This window comes from Ovis aries, chromosome 17 (genome assembly GCF_016772045.2).
Source record: "Ovis aries strain OAR_USU_Benz2616 breed Rambouillet chromosome 17, ARS-UI_Ramb_v3.0, whole genome shotgun sequence".
Lineage (NCBI taxonomy): Eukaryota > Metazoa > Chordata > Mammalia > Artiodactyla > Bovidae > Ovis > Ovis aries.
The window spans coordinates 57322914-57343173 of record NC_056070.1 but is presented as its reverse complement, the minus strand read 5'-3'; the positions used below and the strand labels follow the sequence as shown (position 1 = coordinate 57343173).

The following is a 20260-nucleotide window of genomic DNA, read 5'->3' as shown; positions in this document are numbered from 1 at the left end:
CTAAAGCTGAAACTCCAGTACTTTGGCCACCTCATGCAAAGAGTTGACTCACTGGAAAAGACTCTGATGCTGGGAGGGATTGGGGGCAGGAGGAGAAGGGGACGACAGAGGATGAGATGGCTGGATGGCATCACTGACTCGATGGACATGAGTTTGGGTGAACTCAGGGAGTTGGTGATAGACAGGGAGGCCTGGCGTGCTGCGATTCATGGGGTGGCAAAGAGTCGGACACGACTGAGCGACTGAACTGACCTGAGCTGAAAGGGCTGCAACATAAGTCATATTTGTTCCTGTGCATCGTGATCAAAAACTTTTTGGAAAACTCCAGATTAGAGTCCTTCTCAAGTCTCAGCCAGCCCAGGATGTTACAGAGGATGATGGCCCAGCCCATGGTGAAGTGACATAAACCCCTTTCTCAGGAGGAACTGGGGTCTAGCTCATTTATAAGGACTTTTTCAAACTCAGCAGGACAGTTCTGAAGAGAAGATATTAACTCTGAAAAGCAATTAAGAACCTAACCTCAAATGCTCACTCTCATACACTGTAGGGGGGTAGGGGTTGGAGAGAGGCAAAAATTGGCACAAATTTTGGGGAGGTCATGTGGCAAGGTTCACCAGAAGTTTTAAAATATGGACATACTTTGCTGGAACCCCACTCGTATGAATCCACACTACAGGGACCACCAAGGATGTACCTAAAGTTAACACTCAGAACTGTTCACTGCAGCAATGCCTATCATAGGAGAAAAAACAGACACAACGTATCTTTCTAGAACTAGGAGGGGGGTGAAATAAATGGTGGCAGAATTCAGGCATTAAAAATGAGCAGCAAATGCATTTATTGACAGAGGAAGCTGTTTGTGATATAATACTGCAATTCGGTGCAGTTTTTAAGGGTGAGAAAACTGCCACCTGCTTCTCACAGCAGGGGGAGAGAAGTCACCTTGAAGCAGGTTTTGTCTGCGCTGAGTGCCGCTCTTAACTACGCAAATATTAGGTGAGTCAATAGCATTGTACCAGAGTGAAGAATAACATGACCTTTAAAGTTAGTCAACCAGGGATAATTGTGCACCCTCCCTGGAACATTTAGAAACATCTAGAGATGGTTCTGTTTGTCGTGACAGGGGGTGTTACTGGTGTCTAGTGGACAGAGGCCAGGAAAGCCACCAAATATCCTTCAAGGCAAGACAGCCCCCAACTCAGGGATGCCTGATGGTGACTGTAGCCATCGTTAGAATCCGCTAGCAAGAAAGAACACAAAAAGCCTGGCCCAATGACCTGCTTCAAGCATGTTCTACTCTGTCCACTTCCATATACCGAGCCCTGCTGGCACATACAGTCAGTCGATAAATGCTCGTCGAATGTTGCATGTTGAATCCATCGAGGGCACCTATGAACATCCACCTGACTGTGCCAGACTGGTGCTCAGCAGTGACTCCTTGTGGCAGGAACTGGAACAACAGCGCAGGTGGACCAATAATGCTTTTCTTTGGTTGATGTTTGCAGAGCTGATCTCTTAAGACTGAAAAGGCCCCGCAAATTGTGGGAAAATCATGAGACTAGAGGAAAGCAGGAAGCCTCAGTCAGGACGATTTTTGATGTCTTGTTAATCAGGGCAAACAGAGATTTGAGCAATTAATGAGAAATAGCAACGGAAGATGACAATATATTTGGACCTCAAACTGATAAAACAAGTGAGAGCTTATTTTGCTGGGTGAAAAAAGTAGGTTTCAAAATCATATGTATGGCTAGCCCTAATTTTATGGTTTTATCATTGACCATTTAAAGACACTACATACATACCCATTTGTCAGGAAGAATTACACCAAAAACTATACCAAAACGATAACAGTAGAGGGTGGGGACTTGGGGCTGCTATTTTATCTATTTTTTCAACTTATTTTACAATGAATTTATATTATTTATGTAAGAAAATAAGTTAGATGCTGAGCCTAAATACAAAGGCACGTCACAATGTCTAAAGTAACAAGACCCCTCAACTTTCACACGTGTCCAATATTTCCATATCTGGACCTTAATTATCCAGAACCAAATGCTGAACGACCTCAGAAGGGTGGGCAAGAACAGCTGCCCTGACCACCTCTGGCTCCGAACCCCAGACCCCTTTCCTCTGCTCATGAGCGGCACACACCATCCAGAACCGACTCCGCCTCAACCTGGCCTGCAGGTGCGGGAACAGGAACCCGCGGGAACGCCGGCGCACGCTGGGGACGAGCGTCCATCCCCATGGGTCTGCTCACCTGACATATGGACGTTCCGGAGGCAGGAGAGGGAGGCATTGAGGCGGGCACACTCCTCCCGGTTGGCCCCGTATTTCTCCACGGTTTCACACACCTGCTCATCTGTCATCTCCAAGAGGTCCTCCAGACTCAGCTGGCCCGGGGTGATCTCCTAGAGGAGGGAAGAGAGAGAAGGGTAACCAGACCCGAAGCACCCTGAGAGGAGGCCTCCATGCCATCCCCTAGTGGTACCTAGCGGAACACCAGGCTCTGGGTGGACGTCTGCTTGGGATTGCTATCTTGGAGTCAGACAGGCCTGGATCTGAATCTCAGCCTTGCCACTCGGTAGCTAAATGACCCTGGGCAAATAACTTAACCTCTCTGAGCCTCACTTTCCTCACCTGTAAAATGGGAATGTTAAGCTCATGAGATTTGTAAAGTAACATATATGCTCACATGCTATGTATCCACACCGTTAGAGAGCTCTGCAAATGGTAGCCATTAATTACCTGTCTGTCTGTCTATCCAGCTCCTGAACTCCTTATGGGTAAGGCTCCAGTTTACTCATCTTGGAGGGTTCTGCATGCCTCCTGCCCAGCTTGGACTGCACTGACTTGCTGCAAATCCCGGGTAACCTCAGAGCAGAGCAAACCAGACAGCCCCAGTCTCCTGATGGCTGGTCTCCATTCCGTGCTTCTTTTTTTCCAAGCCACACACATTATAGGGTTCAGATTGGGGGTTCAGGAGCCCTAAGGGGAAATGGGGGCTGGAACCCTGTGGGTGGTTCAATGCTGTCAGTGAAACAGGGTTTGTGTCTGAGCCCGACTAGAGGCATGATTTTGCAACCTAAGACAAAGGGGAGCATTGCATGGAGTGGGGGAAAAGGACACCTCTGAAGACAAGGGCTGGGAAAAGAAAAGGAAGATTCCCGAGTATAAATGTGTGAGTCAGATGTCCCTTCACCACTGTCAGCAACCACTCCCCTCCCCCAAACCGTGTGTCTCTGTACACTACAGAACGGACATACCTCGAAATTTGTCGATTTCTATGTTTATGTATTCACAAAAACTAGACTTCACATTATAGCACTTAATGATAACCAGTGTTTTTACGTATTATTTTTATTTTGAAAGAAAGAGTTTGAGATATCAAAGAATGGCGATTCTGAGGCACTACTGTGGAGTAGTTCTGCCCTCTTGTGGCCATATCTATGTATTACAATAGAAAGATGAAAACCGCATCAGCACAAAAAATTCTATTAAAAAAAAAAGCTGCCAGGCAAAAGCTGAAACCCAGTCAGCGCCTTTCCAACTCACTAGGTCAGGGGTGGAGAGAATAGTAATGAGTCACATAGAAGCTTTCTCAAACAGGGACTGTTACAGGGGTAGCGCCACTTTAAGAAAGGTGATGGACCAAGATCTGGAAGTATTGATATAAAACGAGATACATTTAGAAGGGATGATTCACAACATAAAAGAATTCTCCACTTTGCTGCAAGAGTCACTTGCGTGTTTTAATCCTATTATGTATCCTCCAAAATACTCAATTTACACTAAAGTTTATAGCTCACACCCACACATCACAAAAGGAAAAAGGCAGAAAAAAATGCAGAAGGCTTTAACATGCTTGAGCCAAAAGAGGAGAAGCATTTCTGTTGGATATAATAATAATAAACGAAATAGATGTAACACCACTTTAAGTGCTCTTCGTGGATTTTCTTTCAAGGTCACAAAGACCACATAAAGCAGGTACTTTTACCATCATCACCAGTCTGTACATAGGAAACTAGAATTCAGAAAAGTTAGACCACTCCCCAGTGTCACACAGTAAGTTTGAACCCAGGCAGTCTCTCTTGGGAGCGTTCTCTGAAGTGCCTGTTCCTCCGCAGAAGGTGGCCCTCTTGTGGACATATGCAGGAGTTGCAGAAAGAGAGCTGGAAACCCTGCTACGTCCACACCGCCTGGTGGATGGCCTTGGACTTCGTTTATTCCAACAAACTAAAGTGAGAGCCTGAGCTCAAGCACCTGCAGCCCAGGTAAATGTAAATGAACAAAGCTGCAAACTCGCCTGCGGTTTCCTAAGGGGCAGACTGACACCAGACAAATTCAGTTCTGTGTGTCAGCAATTCCGATTTTTCAAGAGAAGTCGAAGACCTGGGTTTTTAATGCAAACTCTTTCAACTTTTACATATGGGCTCAAAAATAATTTTTCAGACAAAAAATAATCTGTGCATCAGATACAAGATAAGACAGAGCGCCACTAGTTTTCAACCCCTGAAGATTAGTCTCCGTCTTATTCGCCTCATTTGATAAATAAATGGTTCCAAAAGCCTCTGAAAAGTGTATACAGGGTCAAGCAAATAAAATGTACTGCTTGAACTCTTATGAGACCTTTCATTTGAAGGATGTTCACAAGAAACCACCATCCTGGGAATGACACTAAGAAACACAGACGCATACGCCATCTGGTGCGCCGGCGCAAGATGGGGTGGGGAGGATGGAGAGGATGGGGAAACGTGGGAGGGTCCTGCGCCCCCAGTTCAGGACTGTTAGATGTGGTGGGTTCAGGCAAGATTACACTGAGGACGAGGTCTAAAAAAAGACAAAAGGCAGAAGAGGATCTTTCAGACCTCTCTGAGAAGGAAGCAGGGAGTGCCTTGAGAAACGGCACTTGGCCCTGCAGGCAAGGGGCACACCCAGCACCCCTCTCCCCAGCTCAGAAAGGCCCCCACATCAGGAAAACAAGGAGAAAGCACCATGCTTCCCACCTCACCCTCTGGAGTCTATCTGAGCTGGCTTTTCCTGCTAGCCCCTCCCACTCACTAGCAGGGCAAGTCCCTCCATCTCCCAACCTCAGTTCCTTGCTCGGTACAATGGGGTAACAGTCAGACCAACCTCAAAGGTCATCGTGAGGGTCTGAACACTCTCCAGAGCTGAGAGCCTGCATGTAAAGCCCTCAATACTATGCCTGGCCCTGAAGATTCAATGAATGTGGAAAGGTTCCACGCAGTCACTAATAACTGTGGGGACCCAAGATCCCAGAGGGTAAGGAAATCTCACCACCCTTGAAACCTTAAGGATGTGGTCCACCCTGGAGGGTGGACACAAGACAACAGGTGTTTTGGTTTTGTCACTGGAAAACCCATTACTTCCTAAGTTTTCAACAACAGCAATGACAATAATAATAGTAAGCTGACATTTCCTGGGTACAATTAGGTCTCAGACTATGGTCTGAACATTTTACACAGATTATCTCATTTTATCACACCAGCTACTTAAGAAGAGGAGAGAAAACTAATGTCTTAAGACCGTGCTGCCTGGTACAGTGGCCACTGGCCTCACTAATGAACATTAAATACAATTAAAAATTCAGTTCCTCAGTCACATGCACTGACCTCGGTTCCAGTGCTCAGTAGCTTACATCCGGCTGGTGGCCACTGCATCAGGCAGCAGAGATATGAAATATTTCCATCATAATGGAACATTCTGCTGGACAGCACCCATCTAAGGGGTAAAGTGATCTGACCCAAGTCACCAAGCGAGTCCTTAAGTGGCAGAGTTGAAAGAGGGTCTACCTGACTCTAGAACCACACTCTTTCTTTCTTTGGCTACACTGTGTGTGGGCGCTTAGTTTCCTGACCAGGGATCGAACCTGTGCCCTCTGCTGTGGAAGCACGGATCCCTAACCGCTGAACCACCAGGGAAGTCCCTAGGAACACCTTCTCACTGACTTCATTCATTCAGAGCATCAGAGATGCTCTGTATTTTCATCCCACACATATTCAAGTCCTACTGTGTGCCAGACACAGCCAAAACCCCACTGCCTGAGGGGGCTGGCTACCAGCCGATAAGGGGCATGGAGCAGGGGTCGCCTCCAGTCACCTCAAGGACTTCCTTCCGCACGTCGACGATCCGGAACCAGTGCCGGAGCTGGGGGAAGCCGTCCAGCTCAGCGTTGCGTTCCTGCAGGGCGACCTTCTTTTTGCAGGACAGCTGCCGGCTGAAGTACTTCACCAGCTTGCTCTGCGGAGAGACACAGAGAACAGAGGACGCGTCTCAGAGGTATTACCACAGGAGGACAGGCAGGCATCTCGCCAGCATTCCCTCCCACCCCAAGTTCATCCAGCTCTATTTTAAAGACCCATTCAGCTGCAGTGAGACCCAGTTTCCACTCATGACCCAACTGTGTTGGTGAAGATGGACACACAGGCAGGTTCCAATATTTTGCCGGGGAGCGAGGCGTGCGAAGTTCCCGCGGAGTGGGGCTGTGGGACTTGGGCTGTATCCATCCACGTCTCCACTGCACAAAGGTCTCCTTTGACCTTCACAGTTGCACTTCTGGGAACTTCTCTCTCAGACCCCTCATCCTATGGCAAATGACCAGAAAAGGATACTTCCTACACATCTGTTTGCAATGGTGAAAGACTGCAAACACCCCAAGGAGCCATATGTAGGAGACTCTTCATAAATGAGGATACAGGCCCACAAGGAGCTCTATGCAGCTGCAGAATAAAGCAAGGAAGCGTGCTATTGTACTGAGACAAGATGCGCTGATAAAAATTAAAAAAAAATACTCTCACTCATGTGGGAAATTTTACATTTGTAGATCTTTGTAAACGCAGACACTCTGGAAGGATCTCTAATCTTCTAGGGAAGGGAAGAGGGAGGGTGGGTAGCAGACGCGAGAGGAACCTTTGTTTAACTCGTTGTGTATTATTTCAATCTTAAGACACATGCAGATATTCACAAATTAACAAATACTTTTAAAATGAGATGGACACCGGCACTTCCCTGGTGGTTCAGTGGTTAAGACTCCGTGATTCCACTGCAGAGGGACCCAGGTTCCATCCCTGCTTGGGGAACTAAGACCCTGCATGCCCCTCGGAGCAGCCAAACAAATAAATTTTAAAAATAAAATGAGATGGACCTGAACTCATGCTTCTAGAGGGATGCCATGGAGTGAAAAAGGCAAGTTTTTTTTTTAACTGCCTATTTTGTAAAAGCTAACAACATTAACAAAAGGAAGGCAATAGGCATGTATGAGCAGAGGATAAAGTGTGCAAGACACACCCCCCAGCCTGCTAAGTTGGGATGGGGAGGACCTATAGATGGGGTGACAAAAAATGGCTTTGCATTTCTCTATATATTTTTGCCTTGTTTCAATAGCTACCCAAAGTATATTATCATCTTTGTGATATAAAATCTATTTAATAAAGATAACTCAATGAAACAAAAATAAAAATCTTTAGGTATATAAATGCCTTTGACATTTCAAAGCACCTGTCAATCAATATTTATCAAGAAGACAGTCCTGGAATTCTGTGGTTGGTTAGTCGCTAAGTCTTGTCCGACTCTTTGTGATCCGATGGACTGTAGCCCGCCAGACTCCTCTGTCCATGGAATTCTCCAGGCAAGAATACTAGAGTAGGTTGCCATTTCCTTCTCCAGGGGATCTTCTAGACCCAGAGATCGAACCCACATCTCCTATGTTGGCAGGTGGACTCTTTACCACTGAGCCACCAGAGAAGCCCCCTGGAATTCTAGGATCACATAATTTGGAGCAAGGAATGACAGGAGCAGGCGTGTGTTTCTGTTCAGCTGGTGAGCACTGCCCTTCTTTTGGTAAAGACCGTTTGAGTCTCTTTCGGGGGAACCTTCCTTCTGTTAGGCAGGTAGAACAGGGAAGAGGAGTCCAAAATGGCGGTGGCCACAGACAAGGAACGGAAAAGCCCGCGAAAATTAAACAAAAGAAGGTCCGAGGACCGGAGTGAGGACCTCAGGTAAAACAAACAACACTCCTGGCTGGCCCAGTTTACATAGGACAGGCCCAGGGAGAGATAAACATATAAACAGAGGAGCCAGAGCCAGCTCTCTCGCTCACTCTCCCACGCGCTGGGGCGCTCTTCTCCTCGTGTCTTTAGATCAACCTGCCCTCACGCCTCGAAGATGGATCTTCCTGCTATCTTCTAAATAAAGTAGAGCTGTAACACTGAGCTGTAACACTGATTTGTCTAAGAGCTATAACACAGTCCATTTGAGACCTGAGAGCTATAACACGGTCTATCCAAGACCTGAGAGCTGTGACTCGCCGAGGCGGCGCCAATGTCCGTCACTCCAAATCTTTGTTGTGACGAGACAAAGAACCGAGGAACATACGCTCGCGTGACACTTCTTTGGCTCCCAGTTCACATGGCTGAGACGAGGCTGGCCTCACCCACCCACCACACCTGGGCTGCAGGGCGGGCTGGCGACCCACGCCTGGCCAGAGCACTGGGATCAGGGATAACAAGTGAGCCGGGCTGGGCCACAGAAAAGCCTCCCCAGGCTCCCTTCGCAAGCACTCAGAAGACAGCCCTCACTCCCCTCGAGAACTGTCAGGAGGGTGCCAGAGACGCCAGGAGCTGCCAGGGCATTCCTGCTGCCTGACACTGAAGTGCATTGGAAGAAATCAGAAAAGTGGTTTTTAAGCTAACATTAATTTTATTCACCTTACTAACAAAGAGAAAGTTGCCATTCTTGACAAGCCCACATTCCATTGCAATAACAGGCACCATAATCACATTAATGAGCCAACGTACCTAGAATACCTGTCATTTGGAATCTGTTTCGAGTGTTAAAATAGAAAAATGTCCGAAAGAATGTCTTTCTTCTCTAACTTATTTCTGAATGAATAGGGTCTGACCTACTGAGAACTCAGAGCCAGGCTCTCAGCTGAGACATCTATAGAACTCTGCTGTCTGTCTGTTGTTTTAGTCTATGAGTGGTTTAACAGTTATCTTTACACGGGTACGGAAAACCACACAGAAGAAAAAGAGAAAAACGACACTCTGACGCATCCCCATCATTCCTGGAGTACTTCCTTACTTTCTGGCACAACAAAGTTTTCCAGGTTCATCATCTCCTTTTCCTGCCCCAACCCTGGATCAGTCATTTCTCCAAGGAGTCTTGCTTGGTTCCTCATGGTATTCAGAAACCAAGATTTGGGTACTTGGTGAGATCATTGACATTTCCAGTTCCCTCTGTAGACAGCCTGGGCACCATAGGTATGTGCAATGCATGTATGAATATGTAGACACATAAATATCATTAGGCTGCACTTACACTGATTTTGCTATCTCTATGTATAGCTGACTGACACCTCTAATCCTAGTCAACACCACAGGGCTTCCTCTAGCATTTCCCCTCCCCACATTTGTATCACTCTTCTCAGACAGTGAGGAAAATCAATCCCCGATATATGTATTGGCTCCATCTGCTGAATCTAGTTAATTCCCCAACTCCACCAGGCTACTGCCCTGCGTGGGTGCTGCCCTAGGAAACTTCGACCCCTGCGGGGCTGCCTCCTCACCCTGGTTCTGCTGCCTGCATTGTTGGTGCTGCTGCTTTTTAAACTGAAGCATACTTGATTTTCCATGTTGTGCTCATTTCTCCTGTACAGCAAAGTAATTCACTTAGACGTATATTCATGGAGCTTCCCTGATGATTCAAAGCTAAAGAATCTGCCTGCCAGTGCAGAAGACATGGGTTCGATCCCTGGGTCAGGGAGGATCCCCTGGAGGAGGAAATGGCAACCCACTCCAGTATTCTTGCCTGGAGAATCCCATGGACAGAGGAGCCTGGTGGGCTCCAGTCCATAGGGTTGCAGAGAGTCATGACTTAACAACTGAGCAAGCATGTACCCATGCTACATATATACACGCACACATACGTATATATTCTTCTTTACATTCTTTTCCATTATAGTTTATTACAGGATACTGAATATTTTGGTACATCCCTGTGTCCTACTATAGGACACTGTTGTTTATCCGTTTCTATGTATAACAGTTGTGTCTGCCAGTGCCAAACTCCCAGCTCACCCCTCCCTGCCCCACCCCACCCTCTTTGGCAAAACCACAAGTCTGCTCGCTACATCTGCTTCTGTTCTGCAGATGAGTTCATGTGCGCCGTATTTTAGATTCCGTATATAAGCGATATCATAAGGCACTTGTCTTCCTCTTTCTTTCTCACTTACTTCGCTTGGTATGACAAGCTCTAGGCCCGTCCCTGTGGCTGCGCATGACACTCCTTCTCTTTTGTAGCCAGCGCTATCCCACTGCATGCATGCACCACGTCTGCTTTACCCGCGCGTCTGTCAGCGGACGTGTCGGGTGCTGCCGTGTTCTGGCCACTGTACATAGTGCAGCTGTGAACAGAGGGGCGTGGGTATCTTTTCGAATCATCGGTTCGTCTGGATACACGCCCGGGAGTGGGGCTGCAAGACCATGTGGCCTGCCTTGCTGCTGCTTGTGGCACGTTGCTGCTGTTGTTCCAGGTCTTGATATTTGCCAGCGGGCTCTCAGATCCCAAATTCAGGCCCCATCCCCAGCTGTGCTTTGGTTTCACACATTGAGAAGCGGATGTTAGTGAGGCTGACTTAATCTCAGTCTCAATATGGCCAAAATGGTTCTTTCACTGGCCACATGTAGCTAACTGAACATTTAGGGTATGGCTAGTGTGACTAAGGAATGGAACTTTAAATTTAATTTAAATTTGAAAATGGAAGTCATGTACAATATTTTTCTGTTAAACATAATTTTATTGTTATGATAGAGCCGCATTTTACTTTAACCTTGAAATTTTCGTGTCTGAATTGAGGTATGCTATAAGTGTAAAATACACGCTATCGAAGACTGGATAGGAAAAAAAATAACATAAAATATTTCATTAATATTTCTACATGGATCACATTTCAGTGATATTTTGGATACACTGGGTTAGATAAAATGTATTATTAAAATGAGTTTCATCTGTTTATTAATGTGGGTACTAGAAAATGTTAAATTATACATTTGGCTCACATCTGTCACTCTCGTTAGAGTTCTAATGGACAATGCTGCACTAGGGTTTCATCCTAAAGAAATAATTAAGGCTATTCATGAGGTCTTGCTCCAAGCGGATGATAGACATGAAAGATTGGAAACCTTCCAACTCTTCAATGACAGAAGTCTATGTAAATAAATTACAATATATTCATACAATGCCATACCATTAAGATAATGTATTAAATATGTATGTGTAACATTTGTAATATATAAATAATATATTAAAAGATTTATAAAACTTTATGGGTATAGATGCATACAAAAAAGCCTTGGGAGGGCTTCCCTGGTGGCTCAGAGGTAAAGAATCCACCTGCCAAAGCAGGGGACACAAGTTCGATCCCTGATCTGGGACGATCCCACATGCCGCGGGGCCACTAAGCCTGTGTGCCGCAACTATGGAGCCAGTGCACTAGAGCCTGGGAGCTGCAACTGCTGAGCCCATGTGCTGCAGGTGCTGCAGCTTGCACGCTCTAGAGCCTGTGCTCTGCATGAAGCCACACCCCTGCAATGAGAAGCCCATGCGCCGCAGCTAGAGAGTAGCCCCCGCTGGCATCAGCTACAGAAAAGCCCAAGCAAAGCAGCAGCACAGCCAAAAGGAAATAAAAACATTAAAGAAATTTTTGTTTCTAACCTTGGGAAAATATATAACAAAATATTAGCAGCAGTAAGATTACAAGTGAACTATTTTTTTTCCTGTTTGCTCCTCTGTAGCAATATTAGAAAATACAATGTGTATGTATTGCCTGCTTATCAATAGAAAAAAAATGTTTGGAGAGCATTAGTGGGACCCACAGCTAACTGATATACCACCGTATCAACTCATGAAAATCTGACTTTGTCCCCAAAGCCCATCTCTGATGTCACCTTCTCCAGCAAGTCTTTATCAATTCCTTCCTGGCATTTTATTTGTACATACAGTATTATAAACTTTATTACTGTTTTCCTCACATCATAAGTGGTGAGTGATGAAGACACAGGAATCTTCATCCCTTCGTTAAAGGATTAAGGAATCCTTTGCAGATTTGGAAGAATAAGTGAAATAAGCATCAGGGGGAGAAGGGGACGACAGAGGATGAGATGGCTGGATGGCATCACCAACTCGATGGACATGGGTTTGGGTGGACTCCGGGAGTTGGTGATGGACAGGGAGGCCTAGCGTGCTGCGGTTCATGGGGTCGCAGAGTCGGGCACGACTGAGCGACTGAACTGAACTGAACTGAAGTAAGTGTTAGTCGCTCAGTTGTGCCCGACTCTGCGACCCCACGGACTGCAGCCCACTAGGCTCCTCTGTCCATGAGATTTTCCAGGCAAGGTTACTGGAGTGGGCTGCCATTTCTTTCTCCAGGGGATCTTCCCAAACCAGGATCAAACCTGGGTTTCCTGCACTGCAGACAGATTCTTTACCGACTGAGCTACAAGGGAGGCCTATAAGCCCATAAGCATCATTGCTATTTGATAAAAATGGCATCACTGATAAAAATAAAAGTAGCATTATTGGGTGCTTGCATGTGCTTGTACGTGCATCCTGTCAGTGTTTCCCCACATCCCCTGGAGGCAGGTGCTGTTAAGAGCTACACTTCAAAGATGAAGAAACGAGGCCCAGAGAGATTAAGTTGTCTGCTCCCTGTCATACAACTTAAGAAGAGGGCAGGGATTCAAACCCAATCTGATTCCAAAGACTCAGTGTTGCAGAAAGGATCATCTTAATTATTTAATAAACACATCTATATATTTTCCTCGTAGAGGAGGAGCTAGAACATTCCAGACAAAGCTCCCTGTGACCACGCTTTCTCATGCTGGCCTCCTTCTCCATGGAGAAAATGGGGGAAACTATTGAGATTCCTCTGCTGTCCTTCATTCCAGACCCTTCCCATGTACATTCACATATGTGCTAGTTCTCAGTTGCTTCAGGCGGGTCTGACTCTGCAACTCCATGGACTGTAGCCCATGAGGCTCCTCTGTCCATGGGATTCTCCAGGCAAGAATACTGCAGTGGGTTGCCATGCCCTTCTCCAGGGGATCTTCCCAACCCAGGGATCGAACCCATGTCTTCTGCATGCAGGCAGATTCTTTACTGTTGAGCCACCTGGGAAGCCCTACTTTCCGTAAATGTACATACATGTAGAAACTCTGCAGTGTGGTTTGATGGGCAGGATTGTTTGTTGTTGTTGTTTTTTTCCACATCAATTATATCATATTTTTTCACTTGGTAGTAAGCCTCCAGGATCTCTCCCTGCTAGCTCATGCTGATCTACCTCTTTCTTTTTAATCTTTGGCATGAGAGATTTTTTTGATACCAGGGTCAAAAGCCCATGATGCAAGCAGTTCTGGGATGTCTGCTGAGGGTGTCTTTGTCAGTTCCCATAAAGCATTTTCGGGACTAATGGCCTTGAAAGTGAAAGTGAAGTCGCTCAGTCGTGTCCAACTCTTTGTGACCCCATGGACTGTAGCCTACCAAGCTCCTCTGTCCATGGAATTTTCCAGGCAACAGTACTGGAGTGGATTGCCATTTCCTTCTCCAGTGGATCTTCCCAAACCCAGGTCTCCCGCAGTGTAGACAGACGCTTTACCGTCTGAGCCACCAGGGAATGGCCTTGAACGTAACCACTATTCACTGAATATGCACAGTGTGTCTGGTGCTGTGAGATAAGTGCTTTGAATATGTTTGTTCATTTTTAATGCACACAAAAATGCTAACTATGAGACAGATGTTCTGAGCCCATTCTGTGAATGAGAAAACTGAGCATCAAAAATGTAAAAATGTTAAATCACTTGCCCGGATCCACAAAGTTACTTAAGTCATAATACTTAAGCAGGGAACCAGGGTATGATCCCAAAGCACCCTCTTTGCCAGGATACTAAACTATGAGTTGTTCATGGGTCCTTCCCATCAAACAGGAAGTTCAAAAGTTGGGCACTGACCCCGCAAGGGCAGGAAAATGGTCTCACTCATCTTGGGAAACCCACTGGCTGTTTTGGGAGAAGTACATTTCTAAATTCCAGTTCTGAGGCTTGGATAAGTCATATCAGTTCCCTGGGCCTCTACTTTCTCATCTGTGAAATGGGTATATATCACCTTTGTTCACATGCCTACTGAGCCATCACAGGAGATGTCTGTACAGAAGACAGGCTGAGCCCCCCATCACACACACACACACTGTGTCCTGACTACTTTGGATTCTGGAGAGGTGTTTCCAGGGTCACCCAGAAACTGGACCTATACCTGCCCAGAAGCCAGAAGCAAGGAACATCCCCACTATGATTCAGTAGAATTGGGGAGAGAAACAGTGTAGGAAGCAGATGAAGGGGAAGAGTCGGGTTGGAAGACAAGTCCAGGGCTTCCCCCGGAGTTAAAGAGGAGCACAGATCACCTTTCAGGGAAGAGCATGGCTGGTCTAAGCAGGGAAGAACCCAGGGAACTGCCCCCAGTGTGAGCTCAGACTGGGCAGAGAAGACGCAGCACCTCCCACATGGGGGCCCTGGGGCTCAGCAGCTCTTCCCACCAGGGCCCGGGGAGGGTGGGTACAGGACAACCAAGGCTGTCAGGTAAAAGGGGCTCCCTCTGAGCCAGATGCCGTGAGAAGTGCTTTTTTACGAATTACTGATTTAATCCTCATGACGACATCACAGCACAGGTTCAATCACTGCCCAGCTCCATAACTGAGAAAATCACGGCCCAGAAAGGTTAAATAATTGGCCCAAGGTTACTCAGCTACTAAGTGAATGAATCAAGATTTGAACCCAAGTCTAACAAACTCTTATTTCTTGATGACACACGAAGAGTGTTATGATCTACTTACCAACAGCAATAACACAACAGGAACAGTATAATCTCATTTTCTGAATATAAAATGTATGTACAGACACACACAGAAGACAAGAAGGTAATACTCCAAAATGTTAGCACCTGCATCTCTGGGTTATTAAAGGTGAGACTTATTTGCTCATTTCTGTGCATGTGTATCTTGTAATTTTTCTGTAAGCCTAAGTTATCTAAATTATAGCTACAGATGTCATGAAAATCAGATAGTTGCCAAAAATAAAGATGTGGGTCATTCACAATGTTAGCCATTTCAAATTAAATAAAATTTTAAATACATACATAATATATAAAGAAACATAAAATTTCTATTTATGTATAAACACACACACATATTCCCATTTTACAGATGAGGAAAATGAGAGCCATAGAGCTTAAGTGGCCCTCCTAAGGCACTAGGTAATTTTACAAGTTAGTTCCCTCTTTCCCTAATTTCCTAACCATAAAAAAGCACCTGGAGGTGTTAAAAATCAAACTTCCAGACGCATGCCCTGATCCAGACATTCTGATACAAGGAATCTAGAGAAGGGCCAGGAATCTACAGAAATGCAAGCACCCCCAGGATTCTGAGCGTTAGGCAGGCTTGAGAAACATCCATCTCCTATCTGAATTACGTAATGAAAGCTAGTTGCTTCTCAGACAAGGTTAAGCATCCAGGTTCTTTCTTGGGCAACAAAATCAGGGCCAAAAAACATTTCTAGAAGCCAGGGTGCAGCACCCCTGCCAGCAGTGCCCTTTAAGGGCTGTGGGCGCAGCTGCACAGCAGGCCTTCAGCAGGAGCTCGAGGGAGGAGTCCACGGGAATCCAAAGAGCAGGCTGCACAGATCCAGGCCTAAAGGGGCTCCCAGTGGGGCAGACAAGACAGCCGGGCAAACACAATCACCACAGTCACGGGGCAGAGAACAGGAGCAGAAGGGCAGCCAGGGTTCAGCACAGGCACCAAGGATGAAAAAATCACGAAAACAGCCTCTCACACAACAGTGTTCCAAGATCGCAGGGTGGTACAAGTGGGCGTTCCACGTTTATCCTAAGAGAAGTAAACCTTCTCATTCATTCATTTAAGATTTTTCAGGTAAATACAAAGAGCTTGGGAGAGGGGTGGGATCCAAGATCTGTTACACCCTCCCTGCCCTAAGGAAGGGCCATTCAAATATGGGAAGGCCCTGAAGGCCAGCCCCCTTCAGTTAAGGACAGAAACTGAGAGCATTTAGACATTTTAACAGAGGATGAGATGGTTAGATGGCATCATCAAATCAATGGACAAGATTTTGAGCAAACTCTGGGAGATAGCGAAGGACAGGGAAGCCTGGACACGACCGAGGAACTAAACGACAAGACATGTTAATGGCTATTTGACAGGGTAGCTTTTTGTTTTGTTGAACGTGATAGTTTCAAAGTGAAGCTTCCATTTTGTTTGGGGTTTGGGGCCCATTTCATTTTTCTAGTAAGTATACAATTTTTATCATATTTTTATAAGAGTGTTGGCTCCAAAGTACCAGGAAAGAACAAAGCTGATTCTTCCCCCACACAAGGTGTGAGAGGCACTGACCTCCCCTTGGGGAATTTTCATGGATTGATCTCAATCTCCCTACACCACTAACTAAACTATTTTCCAAAATGATTCTAAAGATACTGCCTTATAAGAGCATCATGACAGTCCTGAAGCAGGTGTTGGGCTTTTATTAACAAAATTCTACAAACGGTGAAACTGATGCTCTGAAGCTTGGGAACTATGTCAAAGCCCATCACTAAAGAAGCAGAAGGGTCAGGATTTGAACTCGGGAGCTAATTTCCAGTTCGGCTCCCTCTTCACCATAACTCTCCACACCAAAGCAGAAGGTTCAAATCACCTGACGTCGAGGTTGTGAAATACGATTAGAAAAGGGCCTTGGTCTGTCCTCACCATGCCAGGTGTCCTGATTTCTTTTTAGGTCACCCTCAATTTAAGTCCATGCAGAGCTGAACTGCAAAACGTCCAAAGAAATCCCATCTTTAAGTGAGAAGCATTGGGTATCTGGAAACAGCACATCCAAACTGAGCCCACCACCTTTGGCCCCTGTACTGTCGGATACAAAATCAGGTCTCTGCGGGCCTGAGGTCAGAAGGATCACAGGACTTGGGAAGAGTAGGAACGGAGATGTGTGTTTCCCCAGCTTCCCACCAGGGGGCAGCCTGGCACTGTCCACAATAGATGGAATAATTTCTCAGACCTTCCTGGATTTCAGCATCTTCCATGCCTTATTACAGTACTCGGTATTAGCATGATGATAAATTTAGCAGCATAAACAACAAAAAAAAGTTTAAAGTCAAGACATGTGACAGAGCTATAAATAATCATGTCTGAAATCTCTAATGTGAAAATGGGTACTTTTCACTCAGAATCTAAACCAAGATAAACCCAGAGACCCATGAGCAAGCCCCTGGGGTTTGGTTTGCTGGAGTTCAAAACCTTCACCACTCAGATGGTTTTAAAAAGCACAATTAAAACAAACAACAAAAACAAAAACAAAAAAAACTAAAGCAGAGTCTGGGGGCACTGGAAAGGAGTGCAATACAGAACGAGGATCTACGTGGGTTTTCACAGAGCATCTCGTGTGAACCTCATGGTTCACATGCCCATTTTACACATGAGGAAACTGAGGCTGAGGAGAGCTATAACTGGCCTTAACATCACACGAATGAACAGGCAGGCTCCAGAGCCCATTGTACCCCCTCAGGGCTGCCCGTCAGCAGCCACCCGCATTCCTGCCTTCTCTTTAACAGTAACCGGCTAGCTGTGAGGAGCTCAAAGCACTAAATCCGAACGATTCATGTCTTCCCACCGCCCAGACTTCTTTTCCTTTGGCGTTAGACATAAATGGCATTTTCCTGTCCTCTGGGTGTCATCCCCTCCCAACCATCCCCCGATGTCACCATCACAGCACCCTGTTTTTTTCCTCAGGAGCACTCATGCTATCCCACAAATTATCCTGTTTATTGGTTTCCATGGTTACCCCCCCACCCCCACCCCCCTCACCCCACCTCATCATCTCACACACCCATCGGAGTATCAGCTCAAAAGAGCACTGGCTTTTGCCCGTCTTTCCTCCCAGCTTTCAGATCAGTGCCTGGCAATACAAGACATTTTTCTTGGTCGTTCTATGAACTAGCATCATTGGCGAGGAGGCGGGTGGGGGTAAGTGCCGAAGCCTCTATCCAGAAATCTCAACTGCTTTTCCAGCGGGCGCTGCACGTTCAGAGCCAGGCCAACCAGGCCCTGGCTTTGCCACCCAGGCTCTCCGAGGGTAAAGCAATAGCCCCGGCGGCCCAACGCCTTCCCGCGGTTGCCAGGGCGACCATTGTCATAACATCCCCGGCGCTGGGGGGACCAGCTGACAACAGAAGAGAATTATTTGACTCGCTAAACGTCTCAAGTAACCGGCCATTTGCATCCGCAGGCAAATCCGGTACTGAGGGCTGGAGGCCTGGGAGACGCGCCCTTCCTCCTCTGCCAAAGTGAAAGTGAAGTCGCTCAGTCGTGTCCGACTCTGTGCGACCCCATAGACAGCAGCCCACCAGGCTCCTCTGTCCATGGGATTTTCCAGGCAAGAGTACTGGAGTGGGGTGCCATTGCCTTCTCCAAACCGGATCCCAATTAAAACAGGGTTCCTCTGGCCGAGGCCAACCTCAGGCACCAGTCCAGCTCTGGCTCCCTCTGCCCACAACTGCCCGCTGCCTTGGGTTAAAGTCCTCAATGTTCCTGGTGGCTTTTCCTTTTCTCTATAGTCTTACTGCTAATGAATATTACAAACTCTACGGAAAAAAAGGCTTCATACATTTAATGAGCACTTACTTAGATGCCGGCCCCACTGGTCACTGCCTCACGTAATGGTAAATTACAATTTTAATATTTTTGCCATGACAATATATTTTGCTATACTACATAACATACACAGTTTATTATATGTAAATACATGTATTATGTTATTGTGGATTGTATATTATATATAATTTATTTGCCTAATACATATTCATATTCTTATATATATCATAGATAGTGATAAAGTGTTTGTCACTCAGTCATGTCCGACTCTTTGCACTGTATGGACTGTGGCCCACCAGGCTGCTCTGTCGGTGGGATTTCTCTGGGAGGAATACTGGAGTAAGTTGCCATTCCCTTCTGCAGGGGATCTTCCTGACCCAGGGATCGAACCAGGGTCTCCTGCATTGCAGGCAGATTCTTTACCATCTAATTCTAAATCTATAATACATAAGATAATTTTAAACATAGCAATATCTCTAGTATACAGCATATATATCTATAATAATAAAACTGACATTTGTTGATACTTTTTATACGCCAGCCCTATGCCTACTGCTTTAGTTGTGTTAAGAATGATGCTCTTATCAATGATCTATTATGCAATAATATATTCATAATCATAGCTAAGTTTAACTGAGCTACCTACCATGTATCAGACACTGCGCTAAATGCTTCATTCATGTTATTTGATTGTCATATGTACCCTAAGAGCCAAGAACTTTATCATTCCCCATTTTTATATTTTTTTTTTTTGGCTGTGCTGCTTGTAGGATCTTGGTTCCCCAACTGAGGATCAAACTCATGCCCCTCTGCAATAGAAGCATTGGGCCCTCACCACTGGACTGCCAGGGCATTCCCTAATTTCATTTTTAAGATGAGAAAATGGAGGTACAGAGTGATGGTATAATTTGCCTAAGGTCAGAGAGATAACAAGAAGGGGCTGAAAGCCTGGTCTGTTCCTTATTTCCATTCCACACTTTAAATATGTCGACCTTTAGCTCCCTTAGGGGAGCTTGTTAAGAGCACACAGGCTGAGCCCCTGCTCCCCCCAACCCACACGTGCAGAATCAAATACTCCTGAGAACGGGGGTGGGGGGTGGCTTTTCTTCTTGTTCCTTTTAAACAAGGTCCCCAGAGAGTTCTGACAGAGGCAGAGAGGTGCAGAACCACTGCCGAAGGGTTCTTTATTAGCCACTGCCACTGCAGCGCCAATTAGGTGATCTGATTAAACGAGGGAGTCTGGAGGGGCTCGAATTCCGGAGAGGGCTTAGTGACCAATCGTCCTGAAAATGAGGAGAAGCAGGGGGAAAATAAGATTGCAGGGTCCCCTCAGGAAACCTTAGCTTGTGTCCCCGCTGTAACCTCTCCCAACCTTTCTGGAACAAGGACAGCCTGTGTGAAGAGTAATAAGAAATAGCACACACTTTTGACCAGGACTGGCTTGAGGAGGGCAAAGCCAGACAGTCAAAATGACCTCTCACTGCCCATCCCCTGGCCCTCCTCCCTTAATCGTCCACCAGGGACCAAGCTGTACAG

The 20260-nt window shown here is 46.1% G+C and overlaps 1 protein-coding gene across 2 annotated transcripts in view; it reads right to left on the bottom strand.

Moving 5' to 3' along the window:
* Positions 1–20260, bottom strand: part of KSR2 (kinase suppressor of ras 2) — a 462287-nt gene that overhangs the window by 363878 nt on the left and 78149 nt on the right. For both annotated transcript variants that reach the window (XM_042234645.1, XM_060400779.1), the window contains exons 2-3: positions 6121–6261; positions 2261–2411 (exon numbers count right to left, since the gene is read on the bottom strand). In XM_042234645.1, the coding sequence (XP_042090579.1) occupies positions 2261–2411; positions 6121–6261 (292 nt within the window). The remainder of the gene's footprint in view (positions 1–2260; positions 2412–6120; positions 6262–20260) is intronic.